We start from the raw sequence: 20,848 nt of genomic DNA on the forward strand, positions 1-20,848 counted from the left end.
GGAGCTCCCAAAACTTTGAAGCTGACACTCAATTTTGTAAATGTAAACCAGCAAGAACTTAGTATGATACATTTTCAAACTCCTTAGCAAATTAAAAGGGCAGCTCTTACAGCCATAAAGGTTATTTACTAACTTTTAAATACACTCATCAGTAAATTGTATCATGAAACATGTCAGTGTATCCAGAGAACCTCTAATCGTGCCGGATGATTTAGTAACAAATAATCAGTGCCAGTCTATTTTGGCCAGAAATCTTTGGTATGAAAGATTCCTGCTTCAAAGATTACTTTCCTGGTTAAACAACAGTTATCATCTTACAATTTGCTGAATCGCATAAAAGCTCTCGCTTAGAGTTGCTCCCTCTGGTAGAATTCCACTTAAAATTTGGTAAGGAATATCTCAAGAGCGAGCAATGTACCGGCTGTGCTGCAGCGAACGTTTGCAGGAGATGTGAAGAATTCCTGAGCTCTGGTTCATTATGATTATTTACTTAGTTACTGATTTCAAGATGCATGACTACTTTTCTTGTGTGTTTGTTTGTTTCTTTTTTAAGAGTATTAACGTGAGAAACCCTGATAAAACAGCTATCATTTCTCTCTAGGAGAGTATGGGTAAGCAAGGAAAAGGAAGCAAGTTGCTGTAGCTGCAACAGTGCTGCTCTCAAAATTTAGTTCTAACTATACTGAAGTCTCTTCAACTTGGTAATAATTTTGTTTGCAAACTCGTAAAAGTGGATAGCCAAAATATTTATTTTAATGTGTATTTTTATTAAACGAGACAGCATTATTACTGCCACAGATTAAAGACCTGTAATGTGACTTTAATATTGTTATTAGATGTTAATGTCTTATGATAGCGCTCTGAAGATGAAATAGTTCTCATTTACTTTTCACCATAATGAATACTAATGTGTCAGGGGACAATAGACATCTTTGCCTACTGTTCAGTTTGGCCAAATAGGAAAGACAAGAACGGAAGACAACAATTAGTCATCTGTGAGTGAATGCAACTGGAAGTTGTGAGTAAAGCCAATTGAAATCCAGTTGTGCAGATCTCCCTCTCATTTTTCTGTTTTGACTAAATAAAATAAAAACAGGCAGTAGGTTGTCCAGTTTCCAAGATTTCTGGTGGGAATTATTCACAATAGATCTGTTATTTCTACACTGGTTTACAATACCATTTCATCTCATTATTGGTGATGTTACGCTTATCATATTATGAGCTCTTTCAGGAAGGGAAAAATAACTCATTTCCTGGAGAGAGTTTGTTTTCTGCACTTGCAACTAGAGACTAAATATTTTTGCTCAAGAACAAAAATATTTAATCTCTGGAAAAAATGTAAGTGATGCTATCTTCAGTAAATCTGGGTACCTATCACAGGTGTAACAGATAGAACAAAATCTAGTTTTATTAGTATGTACATAGGAATATGTTTCTTCACCCATTGTTAAAATTGTTTAGGGCAATTTTCCGGGTTAGGAGTCTGCATTTAGTTATCAGAACTTGTTGACTCTTTGAATCCACAATGGAGTACCTTAAATATAGTTTGTAGTAAATAACAACAGGGACATATGTTAAAGTGGTTATAGATTATATTTTATACTCTTACAATGTTTTGCTTGTGGCAACAAAAGTTATATATGAACTTGGCACGTATGCTCTCTCTTTCTCACTCTGCTCGGCCTGAAGGGCTTCACAGATGTTAGATAAAAAAGTGCCCTTCCTCACTGACGCTTGCATGGCTCAGTCCTAATTCCAGAGGTTTGGGAGCTCTAAGGCTTCCAGTCAAATTCGCTGTCTGAAGAATTGGCAAAAAGTTTGTGCATGCTTTTGTCACACATACATCATCATAACACAGATATTAAGAGTGTAGTTTATAGAGGTGTTACTGCTAAGCACCTAAGAACAGCAGTGAAATTCATTGGATGCAGCTGTATTTCATCACCGCAGTTTTGAATGCTGCTGAGCCTGGAATATCCTGAAAATCAAATTCAATTTATGTCTAGACATGCATATAATGTGAGAGTGTATCTTTTCAGTGTTGTGGATTTCTTCCAGCAATAAATAAGCAAAATACAGCAGCATATGTTCTACTAGGTTTTGCATTATTTAGGAGAAAACAGTTCTATGGGATATTTAAATCACGGAGCTAGTTAACATATTTTATTTTAATTAAGTATTTTTGTCTATGATGTTACCTAATGCAAATTATTGTTTTAAGGCGACTAGCGTTTTACCTCAAGCATAAATGAAAGAGCAGCACAGTACTTCTCTGTCTGCCCTTGCCTGTTACTGCAGGGTCTGTGCTCCAGCAGCAAGACTCTTGCTCATGTGAGAACACTGAGGACTCCTGTGCCACCTGCAAGGAGCGGCCGCAGCCGCCAAGCTTGGGTTTAGTTCTGTTGCACCTTTTGCTGCTGCTATTTTTCTTTGGAAAACTTCCGTATTTAAAAAGAAAACAAAAGAAAACTTCATAGTGATAATTTTTGGTTTCTGGCTGTTATTTTTTAAAAGGTGCAGTTATTGATGTCTCCATACCAGATGGTGTGATCCCATGGTGCCTCTTATAAAATATGATATATAAGCATATATCTCAATAGTTCAGTGTTCATAATATAAATCAGTCTTATATGTTCCAACAGATAAGGCTGGTCTTTTTATATTCCTACTAAGGACCAAATTAATCAAGCACTATTTTGCTTAATTTTTGCTTTATATTCTTGTGTATTTTATTTGGTAGAGGTTCATTTTTATCCATAAATGTATTCTTGCTTTTTAATGAATTCCTTTTCTTGCACAGAACCAGACACAAAAGATTATGGAGAGTTTATTTATTTTATTATTAATGAAGCAAGGTATTTTGAAACTTGAGCCCACCAGTAGAACAACTGGAAGACTCCGGAGATAACTTCGATTGCCATACATCTGAAATACTTGTGTAGTATTCTAGTAATTACTTTAATTCTAAGATTTTTTTCTGTCATTCAGCAAATTTCTATATATTTCATATAAAGAAGTGCTTTCTGATTTTGAGCTTCTTTCTTTGGAAATTCCAGTAGCAACAAATTCCATAGTTTAATCTGCAGATAAACTTATACCTTCTCTGGGAAATGTATAAAACACAAGATGTAGATTTGTGCTGCTAGACAGTGAAAAGGATGAGACCAGGACCTGTTGTGGTGATGACTAAATCCGTGTATAATTAATGTTGTAAGTTTTGTATCCTTCAAGAAAAACAAGGGGTGCAGAATAGCAAGCGTCTGGCTCTTGAAACAAAAGAAATCATGTGTTGAAGTTCTGTAGGCTTAATGTCTTAAGGGTAGAGAAGTGAAAATGATCCTAGCTTCAAGAAAAATAGGAAGTTTTCAATGCCTGAAGAAATATAACTAAGAGGAGAAACAGGGAATGGATTCCACGTTGGGTGCTGTTTTTTGATCAACAGAAACTATTGAGAATGAAAGCATATTTATTTGCTTTTTTTTTTTTATATATATATAATGCTTTAATTATATGTATGTAAAAAAACCCCTCCATGCGCAAGTGTGTATGTGTGTATATATAGGGATGTATGTAATTACTGTCAACTTTGTGATTATCTTCAAGCTCGTATCAACTGATAGTAAGTCCAATACATCTCTGTGTTTCTGCCTTTCCCGCCCCCGCTCCTCCGTTTCTGTGGAATATCGGGGTTTAGCATATATCCTCATGCAGCAGGCAAGGAGGCTCCAGCAGTGACTGTCCCACATTTTTCGTTTCTGGTTCTTTCGCATCCTACTTCTCTGTTGCCGGGAGAGAGAGACAAGGAGTGGGTACTCCACCTCACTCTGTCTAAAATGCACGTTTACACTTAAGCTAATACCCAGCTTGCTTTGATGGCTTCCATCCTCAATGTATTTTTAATGTTTTCTGTCCTTGAAAACAAGATTTTTTAATACTTCTCTGAATAGCTTTTCTGTGTTGGTTTAAAAATTAGCTGTCTTTTTAGATTTTTTTTTTTCTTTCAATTTTTAATCCTTCTGGTTTAAGGCAGGGATTTTTAAGCATCAGGTTTGCTATAGTGTAGATCAATACTGGCTTGTACTTGAAGTTGTACTAGAATATGAATGATGAGGTTCCAGTTTGGCTGAAGGTGTAAGTCTTTCTGTGACAGTAAACAGAAATAACTGAGGTGCTGAGAAACAAAAAAAAAAAGGTTTATTTGTGATGGATGGCAAGGTCTTGCAGGGTGGTTTAGTACATAAAGGGAGGTGCATATTTGTAATATTTGAGAATGACATAGCTAAAATATTGCTGGGTGCAGGTGTTCTTTACCTGGGAGAGTCAGATCTAAGCTTATTAGGTTTTCTGGTCTGCAGAGATCTTCAGTGTCCAGGTGGGTTCAGCAAATCATATGTATTGCCTCAGCAGCAGAAATACGGTACATAAAGTAATAAATAATATAAAAAGGAGTAATAAACCATGTCCTTTTTTAAAAAAGGGGGGGGAAGCCTATGATGTTTTCCCTTTTTAAGAGATAAACAGTATAAAGAAGGAATGAATGAATTATTGCTTCGTGTGGTTAATTTGTGGCTAGATGTTGGAGAGCAAATGGCTGAGGCTTCTTGTGCCTTTTTGTTTTGTTTTAAGTGGCCCTTGAGAAAAATATTGTGATGAGTGGAGAAGTGTATGGGAAATCACCTCTTCCTTCCCTAGGTTACTTTTAGGCTTTGTGGTCAGGTATGTCTCCTTTAATGATGACAAATTCCTGACTCATATTGTTGGAATTTCTCAGCTCTTTATCAGTTCTTTATAATTGTTACAATATAGTAATGTAATAAAATAATTGGAAAGTAAGATCAGGAATTTCTTCCCTTGTGTATAATTTCTGTGTAGTTCCTAAGGCCAAATGTTTGCATAACACAGACACAGTATTTTCTATTCTAATGTGTTTTGTGGTATAAATCATTAATTCTTATCAAAACTTTAAAAAGGCAATTGGAAGCTTGGGGCTGGGGTGTTTCCTGCCGTCACTGTGGTTTATCAGAGGGCTGAGCTGCCTGGGCTGATGAAACTCCTTTGTAAATTTTGACTATGTAGCCTACTGAGTGGTTTATAGGTTTTTGCAGCGCTTCTAATGACTAATGATAATTAATTTTTTCTAACAATAGTAATAATTTCAGCATATTGCTTTAATGAATGTTATCTTTTTCTTTAATTAAGCAAGTTATCTTCAGTTAGCAAACAACATTATTACTGAAGAATTTGAAAGTAGTAGTTTGTAGATTGTAATCCATTCCTCCCTTAGTACTATTTAGTTTACAAATCTGGATGGCGACAATACTTTTTAGGAGGATTAGAACTGTGAAATAATTTGGTAAAAGGATCTGATACACACTCTTGGCTAGGGACACAATTATTTGTTTTATTTGAATAATTCCAATAACTTTTCTCAGTGCTCTGCACTTTCCCCTAAAATTTCTTGCTAGGAATACTAGTTGTCCTGATTTAACAGCACTAGTGGATAACAACTCTTAAATTTGCCTATGATTAGAAAAATATATTATTGAAATTGTTTATACATATTTAGCATCAGCAGCAACAGTCAGGTTTGACCTGACTTCATTCCAGTAAGAAAAAAATCTAGCCAAATACTTAAGAAGGAAGTTTTCCTAAATGTTGGTACATGTTAAAGTCTTACTGAACTATTAAAACCTCAGGACTTCAACCAATTCATTTTAGTCATGATATGGCCTAAAGTTGAAGTATTTTATAAAAGCTAAACAATGCCAAATGCATTTGGCTGAGATCAAAAGCCAAATCTATTTGTTCTCTTTCATCTTCAGTGTTCCATTTCCTAGGAGTATGACCTTAGTCAAACATCTATTAAAGTTAGCTTTTGATCTTACTCCCTTTTTTACAAAAAAGAAAAAAAGTCAATCTTTAAAATTTTCTTCCAGAGACAATCACACTATTGTGTTTTAATGTTCCAGTAGCGTGTGAGTAAATAGGATTCTCTGATGTATGTGATAGAACAGTGGTTAAATGGGACAATCATTTTTGTGTCAGAGACAAGAATCAAAAGGAAGCATTCTTCAGAAGCTGTTAACTGGAAAAATCCCCCCAGGTCAGTGGAAACATGTTAACTGGTCAATGTGCTGCATTTTTTGGTCCTTTGATGAAAACGCCTTGTAATTTGATAACAGGTAGCCGTTCATTTGTAATACAATTTTCTCTTCACCAGTCAAAGCTGCCTAGTGATTAATCAGTAAAAAGGTTAATTTTCTTCTCAAGTATGAGCATTTTAGTGGCTTTTTGAAAGAAATAAGGACGGATGGGATTGTGGATATTACATCCTTTATTTCCTGAGTAGAATTATAAAGATGTTTCTTGGTCATCTGTAAGTTCCTATACATAAGGGCAGCCTAACTGTCTCAAATTCACTTCTCAGCTTAAGTGAAGTGAGCAGGTCTTTTTTAAATACATACCGGTTCCTAAAACTATATAGAGGAAAAAAATTACAGTCAAGATTTATATTTAACATAGTGAACTGGTCAATTATTAATTAATCCACAATAACTATCCTATTAAACCTACTCTTATCAATGTAGTGCCACTGTTAGGGAAATCTCAATTAAAGGATATAGTAGATAAATACTGAGAAGATTTATTTAAAAGCAATATCTATAGAAGAAATAGAATGTCTTTTTAGTAAACTATTAAATTGACAAATGTATCACATATTAAATTTCTAAAACCAGAGTTAAATGCTTACTGGAAACACATTGGAGTATTACCTAGAGAAGTTTATAATAATATATAATACTCAATCTATCAATGTGGGAAGAAACCTTAAAGTAGACTTAAACCTCTCAGCTCTGAAAAGATAGCTGCAAAAAGTACACTATTAATATTAAGAAAAGGCTGAGGACTGCAGAGTATAATAATTTTAAAGGGAATGCTTGCAAGGGGTTACTTATATAATGTAGACTTCTGGAAAAGCAAGATGAATAGATACCTGCAATATTTTTCTGAATTGGCTAAAAAAATTTTCAATACATCTTGGACATCATTTATATTAAATATATTTTTATTTTTAAAGTAAATTTAATTAATTTGAATAAAAAAATCTGAGAATCTATTTTAAGATCTGGATGTACTTTGACTACTGAAATAGTTGCACAAAACCTAAGCTAAAAATGTTTGTTGCCATAGTTTTAGAAGAAGAAATGAAACTGCTATACTGATGCAAACTCAGGAATAAAGACCAGTAGAGTTTATCTGTAAAGATTTGCAAGGGCAAAGAGAATATTTGCATAATTTTAGATTACTGAGTGTTTCAGTTCAGTGACTAAATTATTCCTCTCCTTCTTGAGCCTGCATTTGGCTTGGAGGCTGCAAGTTAATTCAGCTTGACCAATGAATAGAGACACGTCCTTTAAGATTTTAAAAATGGTGTCGTTCATCTTCTACGTGTTATTTTTATTCACCACCTGGAACAAGAAAATAAGCTTCCAGTCAGTGTCTCAGCTTTGAAAAATGTTCTTTGCCTTGCATAGCATAAAATGGAAATAACTATTCTGGCATAACTTCATAAACAAAGAAGGTATTAACCTATTGGGACTAAATTATTTGTCCTCTGTGTTATTTGTGTAAGAAAATGTGCATGAATAAGCTTCAACAAAACTATATGAAAGTAACTTAAAAACAGAGAGATCGGAACAGTCAGAAGTAAAAAATGCTTAAAAAAATGAAAAAGGTAAGGTACACACTCCTCTGTAATCCTGTTACGCACACTCTTTGGTTGGGTCATCAATAGTCATTAATTTATGCCCCAGAGGAAAATACAGCTCTTTGTGTTTCTTTACCTGTGGTCTAAACATAGCTAGAAGTTAGATCTGGTTTCTCCAGCCTGTGGGCTGCCTCCTCTTTTTTCCTTTGCAGTATTAGAAATTCACATATCCATCACCTGTTTGCAGAAGGTGCCCAAAGCAGCAACTCGGCTTTGACCTGAGGAAGCGTTTGGGCAGCGTTCGCTGCCTGACGTGGTTGTTCTTGCCTCACGGAAATTTGCTGGAAAGTTGCATGAAAGCTTGTCCTTTCCCAAGTACAGCCAATTGGATTGCTGTCCAAACCCTGCTGAAATAAGATAAACTAATCTAAAATATCTCATTTTCTTCTTAGAAAGAAGAAATACATGGTATGTATATGTCATGACACACCACTAATGCCAACTCGCCACAGAATCATACTTAAAGTAATCAATACTGCTGAAAGGGACTTTGTGGCAAAAGGTACATTCCTGATGACTATGTGAAGCATCAGGTTATAACTGAGAGGGATGTGTTTTTCCACTCCCTGAATTTAAAAAAGTCATGTTTCTGCACCACGTTCTACATCTTTTGTCAAATTGTTAGTAGTTGCGAATGTGGTAGGTTCTACCATAAAGCTGGAGATCCACTTGGAGCCTGTGTCACTGATTTCCTGAATTTTCACTGAACTGTTTTCCTTTCTTGGCAGAGACATTACTGCTTTACTAGTCTATCCTAATACCATCCAAAAATATTTTTCACTGTGAATAAGCTGCGGTATTTCAAATTACCTTAAAGCACTAATATTTCGCTTTCATTCAACAACCAGAATTGTAAAGTGATTGTAGGTCTCAGAAGAATATTCCCTGAATTTATGTTCTTAAGTGATGCTGCTTTTGAACTTGCATCTTTTGAGGTTGCATTAATTAAATGCCATTTGGAAAGGAGCGCATGGGCTCTCTCTTTTCATTGCTTAGGTTATTGTGCATAATAAGCATAATATTTCTGTGGTTTTTATGAACTGGCCACAAATTTCTCAGCCTCAAGTAACTAAGAGCTGTGTTATCATAGCATTCAGTTTCTGTTCTGGCAGAGGTCTTGAAAAACTGCTTATGTGGAAGATACACCATATAGGGGATGATTCTACAGACTTGTCTAAGCGGAGGAGCCTTGTTCACAGTATTTCTGCTGTTCATTTGCAAGCAAAGTTTCTATGGTGCGGTTGCCATCTTGTGTAAAGAGGGAGCTCAATGCTGGTGTTTGTAGCTTGGCGAGTAATAACGTGAAATTATTATTTGCTCGGTTTCAGTTTAGTGAAAACATCTTAGGAAAGATTGGAGTAACATTGCTCCCCTCTAACACTTCAGCTTCTGGGAGGGGTTGGGTAAGAGATCTGTGCAGTATGATCCTCAAAGGCCCATAGCGTTGGTCAGGCTGGTCCAGCTGAAGTGAACAGCAGCTAGCAGGGGTAATATTTTAGCAATCCAGTCTCTAATAGCAGTGCTGATCTTGACAGTATGTTGAGGTTTCATCTGAAATACTGTAGTACAATGAATTTATGGAATTCAGTGTTCACTTAAAATCCTTGAAATACACTGTTTTTTAAATTGTGATTTGAGACAGCTGGGACATACCTGAGCTGTGCCATCTGATACAAAAAAAAAAAAAGTATGGTATTTTCCAGTCACAAGTAGGAAGTATCACAAAGATATCCTTATTCTCAGAAGACCTTTCAGCCCAATTAATTTTACAAACTTGAGAGATTTGTGACAAGTCCAGATAAGCTTTCAGACTTCTTGCTACTTAACTGAAAGGACCTCCAAAAACTTCAGCTGTTTCCCCATCATTGCCGCTTATGGACAAGTGCTTTAAACCCACAGAAACTGATGTAATGGAAGAGGAATAAACGTGGAGAAAAAAATAACAACAGATAATTCTAATTTCAGATGGCAGCACATGCACCATGAGAGACTTCTGTGATACAGAATGTCCATGGTGAATATGAAGACTATTAGTTCTAAATGTATTTATAACATAATTTTAGGTTCCCATAAACCCAAATGTATTCTAAAATGGATAACTAAGTCCTGCAATCCGGAGCAAATGCACTGAGCTCTGAAGCCCAAGAGAAGGTGGCCATTAAGCCCTGTTAGTGCATCCAAGGGCCCTGACTGTGTGTGAGCTTTCCAGGCCATTGGGCAGTCCAGGTTGTTTTGAATCTGACTCAAGTAAATCTGAGATTGCCCACCTGGGCGACGTTGCTAGAAGTTACCGAAGCATTCCTGCTCTTCAGGTTGTGAGGGCTGTGTCAAAGGTCTGTTTTCCTTTTGGGGCTGATGATAACCACCTTTATGTTCTTTCCTGTGGCATCTGAATATTTAGCACTTTGGAGTTAACATATTTTTCCTATAAATTGAATTTATTTTATGTGTTGCTCTCAGGAGGTAATTTTAAATGTTTCTGGTTTAGTTTTTAATTTTTCAAGTTCTTATCTCAAAGAATTGTAATCTTTAGTCTATGACAGCGTTATGAAAGCATAAGCAGATAGTTTGAGAATTGGATGACTATAAGCATTAGTTTAACTTGTCTTACCCTTACTGAAATCTGAGTCCTAATGCATGAATTTGTCACTCTCTTGATGTATGAAAACACCTTTTAAGTACACTACATAGTGTAAGAGTTTTCATTTTATGTTGAAAATTTTCAATGACATGACTAAAATTGCATCAGATGTGCACAGAACATACAAATTATCTGTATAAAGTGATTGTGATCTTTTCAACAATAATTCAATGGCTGACGCCTCTGTCTCATGTATGCTTCCATCTTCTGAAAACTGTAGATCAAAAGCGGGGTGGTCAGTCAATCAAATATACAAAAGAAGGTAAAGGTCACAGTAGTGCAGCATACTAAAAGTATTACGCATTATAGTCTTGACAAATCATTCTCATGGCATAGATTGTAAAGAAGAGCAGAAAATGTCACAAAATTAATCAATTCTCATGAGACACACTGTAAGAATGAAGGAAAAAAGAATAATGTAACCCTCTCAGTGCTCTTTGGAGTTCTGATTTTTCTGTTTCCCTCCAATAAGGTAAGCTGCATTTTTGTTTGACATAAGATTCCGGCTACCTTTTTGTATATAAGTCATCTGTAAAATATGTAGTTGGGATTGCTGCGTATCAGCTGGAACATGAGTGCTCATGTTAACATAAGTTTAAGCACAAATTTGGGCTTAAAATTCTACATACTTCAAACTGAGCCCCTCAGGTCTAGACAAGAAATCTGACAGGTCTTTGGTCATCATAACTTCATGTGCATCAAGGATATGAAATATCTCGGGTACAGAGACTTGAAGGAAGATGTTCATGTTAAAAATGTTTCCAATCTTTCAGGTGAGTATCAGGGAGGATAAGATGAGGCTATACAAAACACAGAGGTCATAATTGGGGTGAGAAGCCTAAAGAATAGAGGCAGACATGGGATGAAAGCATCTGAAAAGCAAACTCTCCCTGTATATTAAAGTGAACACCCAAATTTGTTAGTATCAGGACTTTTGCTACTGCCTAAATATGTGTGAAATTAGAGAATGACAACCTGTTACTTCTGTGAATTATTCCATGGAGTGGCAGGGATGTTTTGGTGTGTAAAGGTTTTAATCTTGTTTATGCTCATATGAGTTTTTGCATGAAATGATATTTTAGAATTAAAATAAGGTGAGCAAGCACACAGTGTTAAACAAAAATTACTAGGATTGCAAAATCAAGCCATCAAAAATGCAGAAACATTTGTGCAACCCTAATTCTGATCCCTTGAGCATGTGGCAGTCTTTAAATTACATTATCACAAACTGTTTTTTTCTCCAACCTAACTGCTTGGTTGATGATAGAGAATCAATTGACCTGTGGGGGAAACAAGGTTGTATGATGAAGAGACCTATCTGTAGGTCTGTCCCTATCTATCTGCTGGAGAAGTGGAAGCTACGTAGGGAATATTCAGGGGCTGCGCAAAGGCAAAGAATAAGGTCTCTCAAGTAAAGGCTGTGTGACAATTCACTGCAGAAGCGAGCTGACTGGAGTTTCTTTATGGAAGATCAATTTCTCGCAATTCCTGACAAATATTCATAATATTTGTTTGGGTTTTTTTCTCCCTCAATAAGGTACTTTTGCCATAGTATAGTTTCTTGACATTTTAAAGTGGTGGTGTTTAAAAATTAGGCCACTGAAAAATATTAACCGTTGTCTGAAATGTTTTGCGAAGTTTCTGAAGTTTCATTAGCTGAATGTGTTTAGAGAATTAGTCTTTACTTTCTCTTTCACTTTGAACATGTAGCAGCATAAATACTGTATAAATACTTACAAATTTTCTACTCTAAAAATCAATTTTTGCTGTTGTTTGGGGTGCATTTCTGTTGCAAAATGGGAGAGAAGAACATATTTTTAAAATATGGTTGTAATATCAGAACGGCTGGCTGCAGGTATCAGAACAGATGAAAGACGCTCAACTGTTGTAATACATTTCTTGGCTATTGACTACATTTCAGCTTGGCAATGTCAAATGGACGTAGCATGGATTTCAGTCTGGGCTCCAAAGTGTCCTCCCAGGGCTTGGGGTGAATACTCTCACAACTTAGCCCATGATAAAGCTTTGCGCTACGGCGCCTACGCTGAAATCCCATCCTCTGCCTGCAGTGGCCAATTACTCACTAAGTTCTTCCCTTACAGTCTCTCAAATGTTTCACGTTGATGGATTATTATGACCTATGTGAAATGGTAGCCAGGATATCTTTGAACAACCATTGAAAACAGAACATGTACGAGAGCTAAAACTTTCCTACAGTTTCTAGTTGAGTCAGCTTACAGAAATGGAAGAAATCTGCAATAATAAGACTTCTGTGTTTGAACCTGTCTCCAGACTGCTCTAACACTTTGGTCATTTTAATGTTCTTATTCCAGAATTTGGTTTCACTGTCCTTCGTGTTAGTAGCTGGGTTTACCTACCTGTTTATCACTAAACAAGGATGATTCATTTCAGCTAGAGAGAAGCCTCCACTTCCTAATGTGAATGTTTAAATTAATTAGTAAATTCTTGCAGGCATTCTGAAAACCTAAAGTACATTATATATATTTATTTTTATTAATTTTCTTATTGAAGAAAGTGGGAAAGAAAGCATATCCTTTTCAGTCTTCTAGGGCCTAATTTATTGGATGTTTCAGAATTGTTTTCACTGTTTGCAATATGGTATCTCATATTAACATTTCATACTACCAGATGTTTCATTATTCCTGTTTTAGCACATCGTACTTGACCCATAGCAGCTTTGAATGCAAATAACAAACAAGCTGATGCACAATGCTTGACTGTTAGATTGAAATAATATGGCAAGGCTAAGCTGGTTTTCATTTTTCCTTTTGAATATTATTAATTGCAATGTGTTGACTGTTAATTTAATTAAATGTTTTGTTTTAATATAAGACCATTCTTCAGTTCACTGACTCACCGTTTCATTTAATTAATTGCAAACCTCAAGATTTGATTACTCATAGTTCTCCTTTAGTTAATTTACTTGTTCACAGTTTTGACAGAAAAGCTTTCAAACTAATATGAAGGAGGGGCATGGTCGAAGTAATTAGGGAACTGGAAAAAATAGCTGTAGCTAGAGTACAAGATTAGCAGATACTCAGGGTCACCTTAAAATGCTCAGAGTCCTTGTATTCACCATCAAAATCCAATTTTCAATGACTGGACATCAGTTAAACATGGAGGATTCACTTGCATGCAAGACACCCTAGGTACCTCAGTGTGGGAATGTAATGGAGTTTTTGTTTCTTATGTCTCCAAGGTGTTGGCTAATCAGTAAATTGTGGTCTTTACTCGAGGCAAGAGGTACTGTTCCCTTGTCGCCTGGTGCTCAGGGAAGTGGGTGGATTCAGCACTGCCCTGTAATGGGATACTGGCCCTGAGGGGTACGCTACAAGCGACCTTGGAGTTGTGATCTTTGGGCCATGCAGTAGAAATGTTTTTTTTGTTGAAATAATTCCTGAGACTTCACAGAGGAATAATCTTCAGTAGTCTTTTTTTCTGCGTAGGGGATATTTGAGTAAACAATTAACCACTCACTTCAATAGAATGCAGACAAGGGATGGAGAAACCTCTCTGATCTTCACACCCTCTCAAGCACTGCAGGTACCTTGGCTTTAGGAGTAGAGGACGTGTTCAGTGGGTCCAGCCCTCACAGAAGCAACCAAGCCTCACAGGGCATTCAAGTCTATTCCATCTCCAACGCCCCACAAGCAGCGGGTCTTCCCCAGAGCAATGTGGCGTGCCATGTTGAGTAAGCTGAGTATGGTCCTGATTTGGATCAAAAACCTTAATTTGAAAACTGTTTGGTGCGTAGGTATATTTTACCTTCAGAATACAACTGCAGAATTTTACTTCAGTGCAACCTGAGCATAAAGTGTGCCGGCTTGTCTGTTCTTGAAGGGTTATTTCAGGGGTAAATTCGTGTGTTGTAGAGCAGAGTTATGCAGACTTGTCAAAGGGAGAGTACTCAGTGTCCTGACAAAACTGAAGTTACGGAATGAAGATTACTAATGGCAGTTGGCTGTTTTGCCATGTGCACGATGCAGGTCTACCTGAGTGCACACCATCACAATCTGTTATGCAGTTGTAATCAAGATTCATGTATAGAGAGCTGACCCAGAACATGGCTCAGAGATGTCTGCATTAGCGCTGGTGGGTCTCTCTTAAAGATCCCTACCAGCTCTTCACGGAGCTGCTGTTTTTCAGCCAAGGCAACTGGTGGGTTGTGGACTACTGTTAGCGGGACTAGCTCCACCGGCCACATGGTTGTTAGCAGTTTTGAAAACAAATCATTGCAACTGTGATGAGAGTCATGCTTTTTTGTTGTTAGTATTGTAAAGGTTGTACGTGTTTGATAATAAGCGGTACGTAGTTTATTTCCTGGGTGGTTAGTGATTAATCACAGCTGGCAGAAGATAACTGAAGGGAAATTTAAAGTGTAAACGGAGAGAAAAAAAGGGAAGCTTTGAAGTATGTAATCCAGCATGTTGCTTTTCCTAGGGACCCTTTTTTTTTTTTTTAAAAAGAGTGAAAGCAGAGGGGTAGATGTATATGTTACAGCAGTTTTCAAGTACATTTTTCAAAGTGAGGTACTCTAAGTGAGATTCTGCTGCTGATAATGATTCATCCGAGAGGATGGAAATGATTCTTCAGTTCTTTGTAGATCTTTAGGTAAGTCAGTTGAAGAATAGCCCTCTTTGCCACAGCTAGCAGGAGCTGAGTCAATTAGAGAAAGGAGTTTTATTAATAGTTAAATTAAATAGTAGCTTCAGTAACGTTAGCTGCGGCAGTAGCCCTTAATTGAAGATTATGCCAATGGGTGATTTGCTGTACGTTTTCTTCCATCATTTCAATCAGTAGCACACCCTTACTGCTGAAACCATTTGCTTTAACCTCAATTTTATTAGCTTTCAGAAATGCTGAAGAACTAGTACACTGTTTTTAAAGTGCCTCATACAGTCAGATTCTGGGGCTTTTACTGCTATCACAATTCAAGTAAGAAATTATATAGACTGGGGAATAAGTGAATGAGAGTATAAAGACATTGCTGATACTGAGCTTAGAGATAGGCTTGGCTGTATCTGCTTCAAGTTTATGCCTGACTGCTCAGGATCTTCAGGCTGTAGGGCTTTCTGCACTAGGACTGCGCTGTACTCTTTAAACTTTTAATGCTGAAATAGAGTGACTTTGGTGTGGCAGATGGCACAGCATAGATTTCTGATACATCACTGTTTTTTGGCTGTTGTCCTTATGGCAGCTGTGTCTGGTTAGGGAGCTCAAAAATGCCTGACAATAATTACCTTTAATTTCTGCAGGCGGCGGCATGGTGATTTTGGGACTGTGTTTATTCTTTTCTGTTTGCTCCTCGGTACCCTTTCAGCCTTCGTTACGCATCTGATACAACTGTTCAGCAGAAGTTTGTCGTTTTGTTTCGGTTTGTTTTGTTGTTTTATACACTGTCCTGTATAATTTTTTATCTTGTCATTTCACTGACCGTTTTACTAAAGGTCTGAATTCACTTTCCATTCTCTGTTTATCTCCTTAGGAATTATTTCTTTACTCTTTTGTGTATTTAAACTAAGTAAAGTTCTATGACTTATAGTAACAAGAACCTGTATAGACGCTAAGCCAGATGAAAATATTTCTTGGGATATTGGGTATTGTATTCGGGTACATACAAATGATAAAATGTTATGATAAAAAACTCCATGTTCAGACTCTGTTTTTTGTAACCTTTAAAATAAATGTGAATTCTTTGCAAATTTATGAGAAATGTAAAGTGAAAAGAGAGTAGGATGTGAGTGGGTACAAGTTCTGAAAATGCTTTAGTGATGGCTGTACCTCAAAACTTGGAATTGGTTGGGATAAGGAGGAAAAGTGCAGATGAGCAGGTAGGCAGGCAAATCACACAGGTGCCTGGAAATCTTGAAAACAGTAAATTCCTCAAAAGAGTTGTTTTTTGAACTTCCTGAAAATCATGTGAAATTCACTCAAAGAGCAATCCCACTTCCTTTCCCTAGGAAAAAAGTGGAAACGTTTATAGACTATTTCATCTTCTCTAGAAAGTGTGTGAACAGTTTTATCATTGAAGATGTATTCTTTGATGGATTGAGTGCGAGTAATTTGTAAAAACAGGAGTTTAAACATCAGGATTTTATATCTGCTTGATAAAAAAACCTGTAGCATTTGCAAAAGAACTTTAAAGGGTGTTAGGAAAAAAAATATTTTTAAATAAAAAGCGAGTACTGTTATGGTATAGTGATCTTCTGTATGAAGTGAGGACTGCATTAAATTACCTAAAAGACAAGATTGTTGATGATGTTTTCTGAACTTATTTTCATATGTTTGTATTTAGTGTATATTAATAATAAAATCAATATAGTTTTTCATGTATCAATGACAAAACAGTAAAACAAGTGCCTAATTAGTGTAGATAATATTTTTTAGATCTGGCATCAGTGCTTTGGGAACATAGGAGTGTGTAAGTGGAGTTTGTTTTTGTGAATGTTGCGAGGCTCTCGGGCAAGATGGAGGGAGGAGGACATCTGGCCTGGAGAGAAGAGGGCTTGTATAACTGCCATCTCGTAACCTGTCATCTCCACCTTACCGATACTAATCAGGAATATCTTCGCTGAAGTTAACCGAATTGCTCTATGCGTATGTGATAATACATGTCCCTCCTCCATGCAGTTGGAGTCTATTGATGGCTTGCTTACTTAAGTCATATTAAAATAATGAGAACTTTTGTAAAGCCTATTATAGGAGCAGCAGAGCTAATCTAAATGTCAAATTCATAGCAGCTTTTAAAAGAAAGTATTTTAATTTATGGATGTGTGGCAGTATAGGATGTGAAAATTATTAGTTCACTTTAAACAGTATCTAATCTCTCAGTACTTTGCAGAAACAGCAGATTATTTAATTCTGTTTTGATGTATGATATCTTTGTGGGTTGATACAACATGCACCACCAACAAAAAAACCATGGGTTTTTTGGTAAATGTAGTTCAGTGATTTTCTGGAACTATTGCACAGTCAATTACAAGATAGCTGATATGAAGGATTTAGCTTGCTTTTTAGCAAATGACAAAAGCAAGTCATACTATATTGGGAGGAAGACAGTAAACCCATTTAATCCATAATGGAATGAATAAACAATTACACCTGTAGAGGTCTTTTGTTTACATGGCTTTATCCCCTGTATTTTCCTGCAAGATAGATGAACTTCAGATAAGGTATTTTCAGTCACATCTTGCCCAGAGTAAAAGTAATTTGATACTGTCTGGAAGAAAATCTGATCTCTTACTGACCGAGTCAAAATGAGAAAACTTAAAAAGTTTACTCTTACTAAAAAAAGATACTGGGCATCTAAATAATAATAAAAAAAATTATGGTAATGATGGTAACCTGTACCCTGACACTACTCTACTTCTTCTCTTCTATTATTGGAAATTAATTGGTTTGTAGTCACTTGAAAATCTTCTACCACTAACACCCCTTAATTCTGTAAATTTGTGCTGGTCTTAATGGTCTGTTAGAGCTGAGATCGAGTTTGTAATTACCCATATTGTACTTTTCTGACATTTCCAATGTAATATTTTTCAGTAGCAATTATGTTAATCCAAACCAACAGACTTCAGAAAAAGACAAAATAATATTTGGATATATAATATAATAGTACAGCATTGATTGTTCCATGTTAATTGGAAATTAACGAATACTGTATCTTACTAGTGTAGTTGGAAATTTTGTAGCGGCTAAATAAGTTAAGTAGAAAGTGATCAAAGGGATGAAATGATCAAAGTGACAGGAAGTGATATTTAAGAGTCTAATCAAATGGGATACCATTAAATAAAAATTTCTTTATGCTATACATGTAAAAAGAAAAGAAAAAGAAACATGAAAGAGTTAAAAAAAAAAATCCTTAGAATGGTGTACTGAAATAACAACTTTAAAATAAAGATAGTGTTCAGAATAACATTACATAACTGGACTAAGAATGTGTATTGAATTCATGTGACTTATTCTCACTGAAAGGAATTGTTTTGTTCTTCATATTTTTCAGTGCTGCATTGTATGGTATGATATTGCATTGTATTTATTTATATTTTTCCAGGTCTGACAGCGGCTGCCATGGCAGAGGCTATGAAGTTACAGAAAATGAAACTTATGGCAATGAATAGCCTTCATGGAAGTGGAAGTCAAAATGGAACAGAATCAGAAAATGAAGAGCTCAATTCTAATGCAGGTAAGTAATGAAGAGCTCAATTCTAATGCAGCTCAGCATGTGAGCTGTAGGGGAGCTCTTAACACCTGTTTTTGTGCATGGGAAACAAAATCAAAAATCTATCTCAAATTCTTGTGCTCTTTTATTTTGTAAGCTTTGCTCTGCCAGCGTCAAATCAAAATTACTGCACCCATTCCTCCAGAATTCCTCCAGTTTTTCTCCTAACAGCCACCTTCATTAATTTTTTGGAAAATATTGGTGGAGGATTGTTTTCATTATGTTAGAATACAGACATTTTAAACTGTTCCCTAAATATATTTGTAGTAACAAAAGGCTGCTCTATTGGCAATAATACAGTGAGTCTAGAGTTTTCCTGTAAATGATGGAAAGTTTCCAGAACGTCAGGTTGTTGGAACTCATAATGAGTTCCACAGTTCACTGGCGAAAGGTAAAGTAGGGAATGCTAAATCACCAACTTTCTGGCTTTTCTGCATTTTGTTCTTCCCTTGAATGGGTGTTTGCAAACCACAGCTATGAAGGAGAGTCATGGTAAACGTTTGTTATGGCCTACCTGGCTGGAATAACCTTGGGTAGAAAGCACTGACACTGAACACATGTGCAGTCTATACGACTCTAAACATTAGTATAAACTTGAACTAAACTCCCCGAGTCCCAGCTCCACAAGAACAGGGTTCAAAGGTTAAGTCAGAAATGGATCCTTTGAAGAGGGTATCTTCTTTGTTTATTCTAATGTTCTTTTCAGGTAAATAGAAGAGATTTTTACTTGGATAGTGTAGAGAACCTAGAACAAGATAGATCCGTTTTGTCTCAGAAAGCTGCTAGATGCCTATCACAATAAGAGCAGGTTCACTTGGACTGACTTCTTCCGACACAAACAATCCTACAATATGCTCTTCCCGTTTTGGAAACTTACGCATCCTTTGTTTTCATTAGCAATTCAAGAACAGAGGCATTGTCTGATCCCTCATTGCATTCAGATCTCCCATCGGCATTCACACGTCTCTGAAGTCACACATGCGTCTCTAAAGACGAAGCCGCTCTAACAGTTTGCTTGCTTGGATGGTGTATAGTGTATATGCATTGTACCATCAAAATGGTAATTTATTAGACCAATAAAGCAGCAGCTGGGAGGTCTTAGACTCATTTTCTAAAGGAGTAACTTTGAATTCATGACAAATCATGCACAAAGCAGTCTTTCCAAAAGTGGTATTGCCTTTTGCTAATTTTGTGTACTCATTTGTATTGAAGAAATCTGGCTTCTAATTCATGCATTAAACCCTTCCGTAGCTTTCTATTATGTAGGATATGTATCTCTTATTCACCTCTCAGACCCTAATCAATTAGTGCATATTGAATTCAGAAAAAAGCACTGAAAAAGCACATTTAGTTTGTGTAACTTTTATAGTCTCTATGTAGTTCAAAATGAATTATGAAGTTTCACCGAATGCTAAGAAATATGACTGAAGATAGAATTCCTACAGAAAAGCAAGGAAGCTTCATGCAGAAGAGATGTAGGGTTAGTATTAGGGTTTTTAAAAGCTGCTGTACAAAAGCTTGCTAATTTGAATGTTCATGGTTTTGTGTGTTACCTGATATGGCAAAATTTGTATACTTCATATGGGGAGAATCTACAGTACATTAACATTATTATTTTAGGTACCTCGTTGATGAGTTTTATAGGGGACTATTATACTAGCCTTTCAACAATATGTCAAGAGCATGCATATGAAATGAAAGTTCTCTGTGGTTTAGCAATTCAACTGACTCAAAACCAATTTAAATATTTGGAAAAATTCTCACTGACTTTAGCTAAGTTACAGTGGGGCCCAAGGCTAAGGATATGGTGTCAGTTATGTAAAGATCTTTTCTCAATTATTTCCCATTTTCACTGCCTAATTCAGTAAAATTGCCAAGAGCAAATTTGCTGGATCAAGTGCCAATGTTGCTTGCAGACGGCGAAATAAGTCCTTAACAAAAAGAACTACTAGTAATCGTATTAAAAATCACAATTTCCCCTCTTTTTAGTATCTGCAATGCCAGCAATAGTATCATTTTTGCAATGCATGGTTTCTCTCCTTAGTGGAGGATCATTTTTTAAAGATTTACATTAAGTAGGTACAGCAGGATGTGTCAAAAAGGAAAACCAAAATGAAAGGAATGTAAAACTTAACTATACGTTTAACTATATAAAATAACTGAGGAATTATCAAATATTCCCTACAGAAAACTCTTT

General features: G+C 36.1%; 1 protein-coding gene across 3 annotated transcripts in view; it reads left to right on the plus strand.

Moving 5' to 3' along the window:
* DACH2 (dachshund family transcription factor 2) overlaps window positions 1-20,848 on the plus strand; it is a 308,526-nt gene that overhangs the window by 188,637 nt on the left and 99,041 nt on the right. For all 3 annotated transcript variants that reach the window (XM_075161959.1, XM_075161958.1, XM_075161957.1), the window contains exon 3: window positions 18,484-18,615. In XM_075161959.1, coding sequence (XP_075018060.1) covers window positions 18,484-18,615 — 132 coding nt within the window. The remainder of the gene's footprint in view (window positions 1-18,483; window positions 18,616-20,848) is intronic.

This window comes from Calonectris borealis, chromosome 13, assembly GCF_964195595.1.
Source record: "Calonectris borealis chromosome 13, bCalBor7.hap1.2, whole genome shotgun sequence".
Classification (NCBI taxonomy): domain Eukaryota; kingdom Metazoa; phylum Chordata; class Aves; order Procellariiformes; family Procellariidae; genus Calonectris; species Calonectris borealis.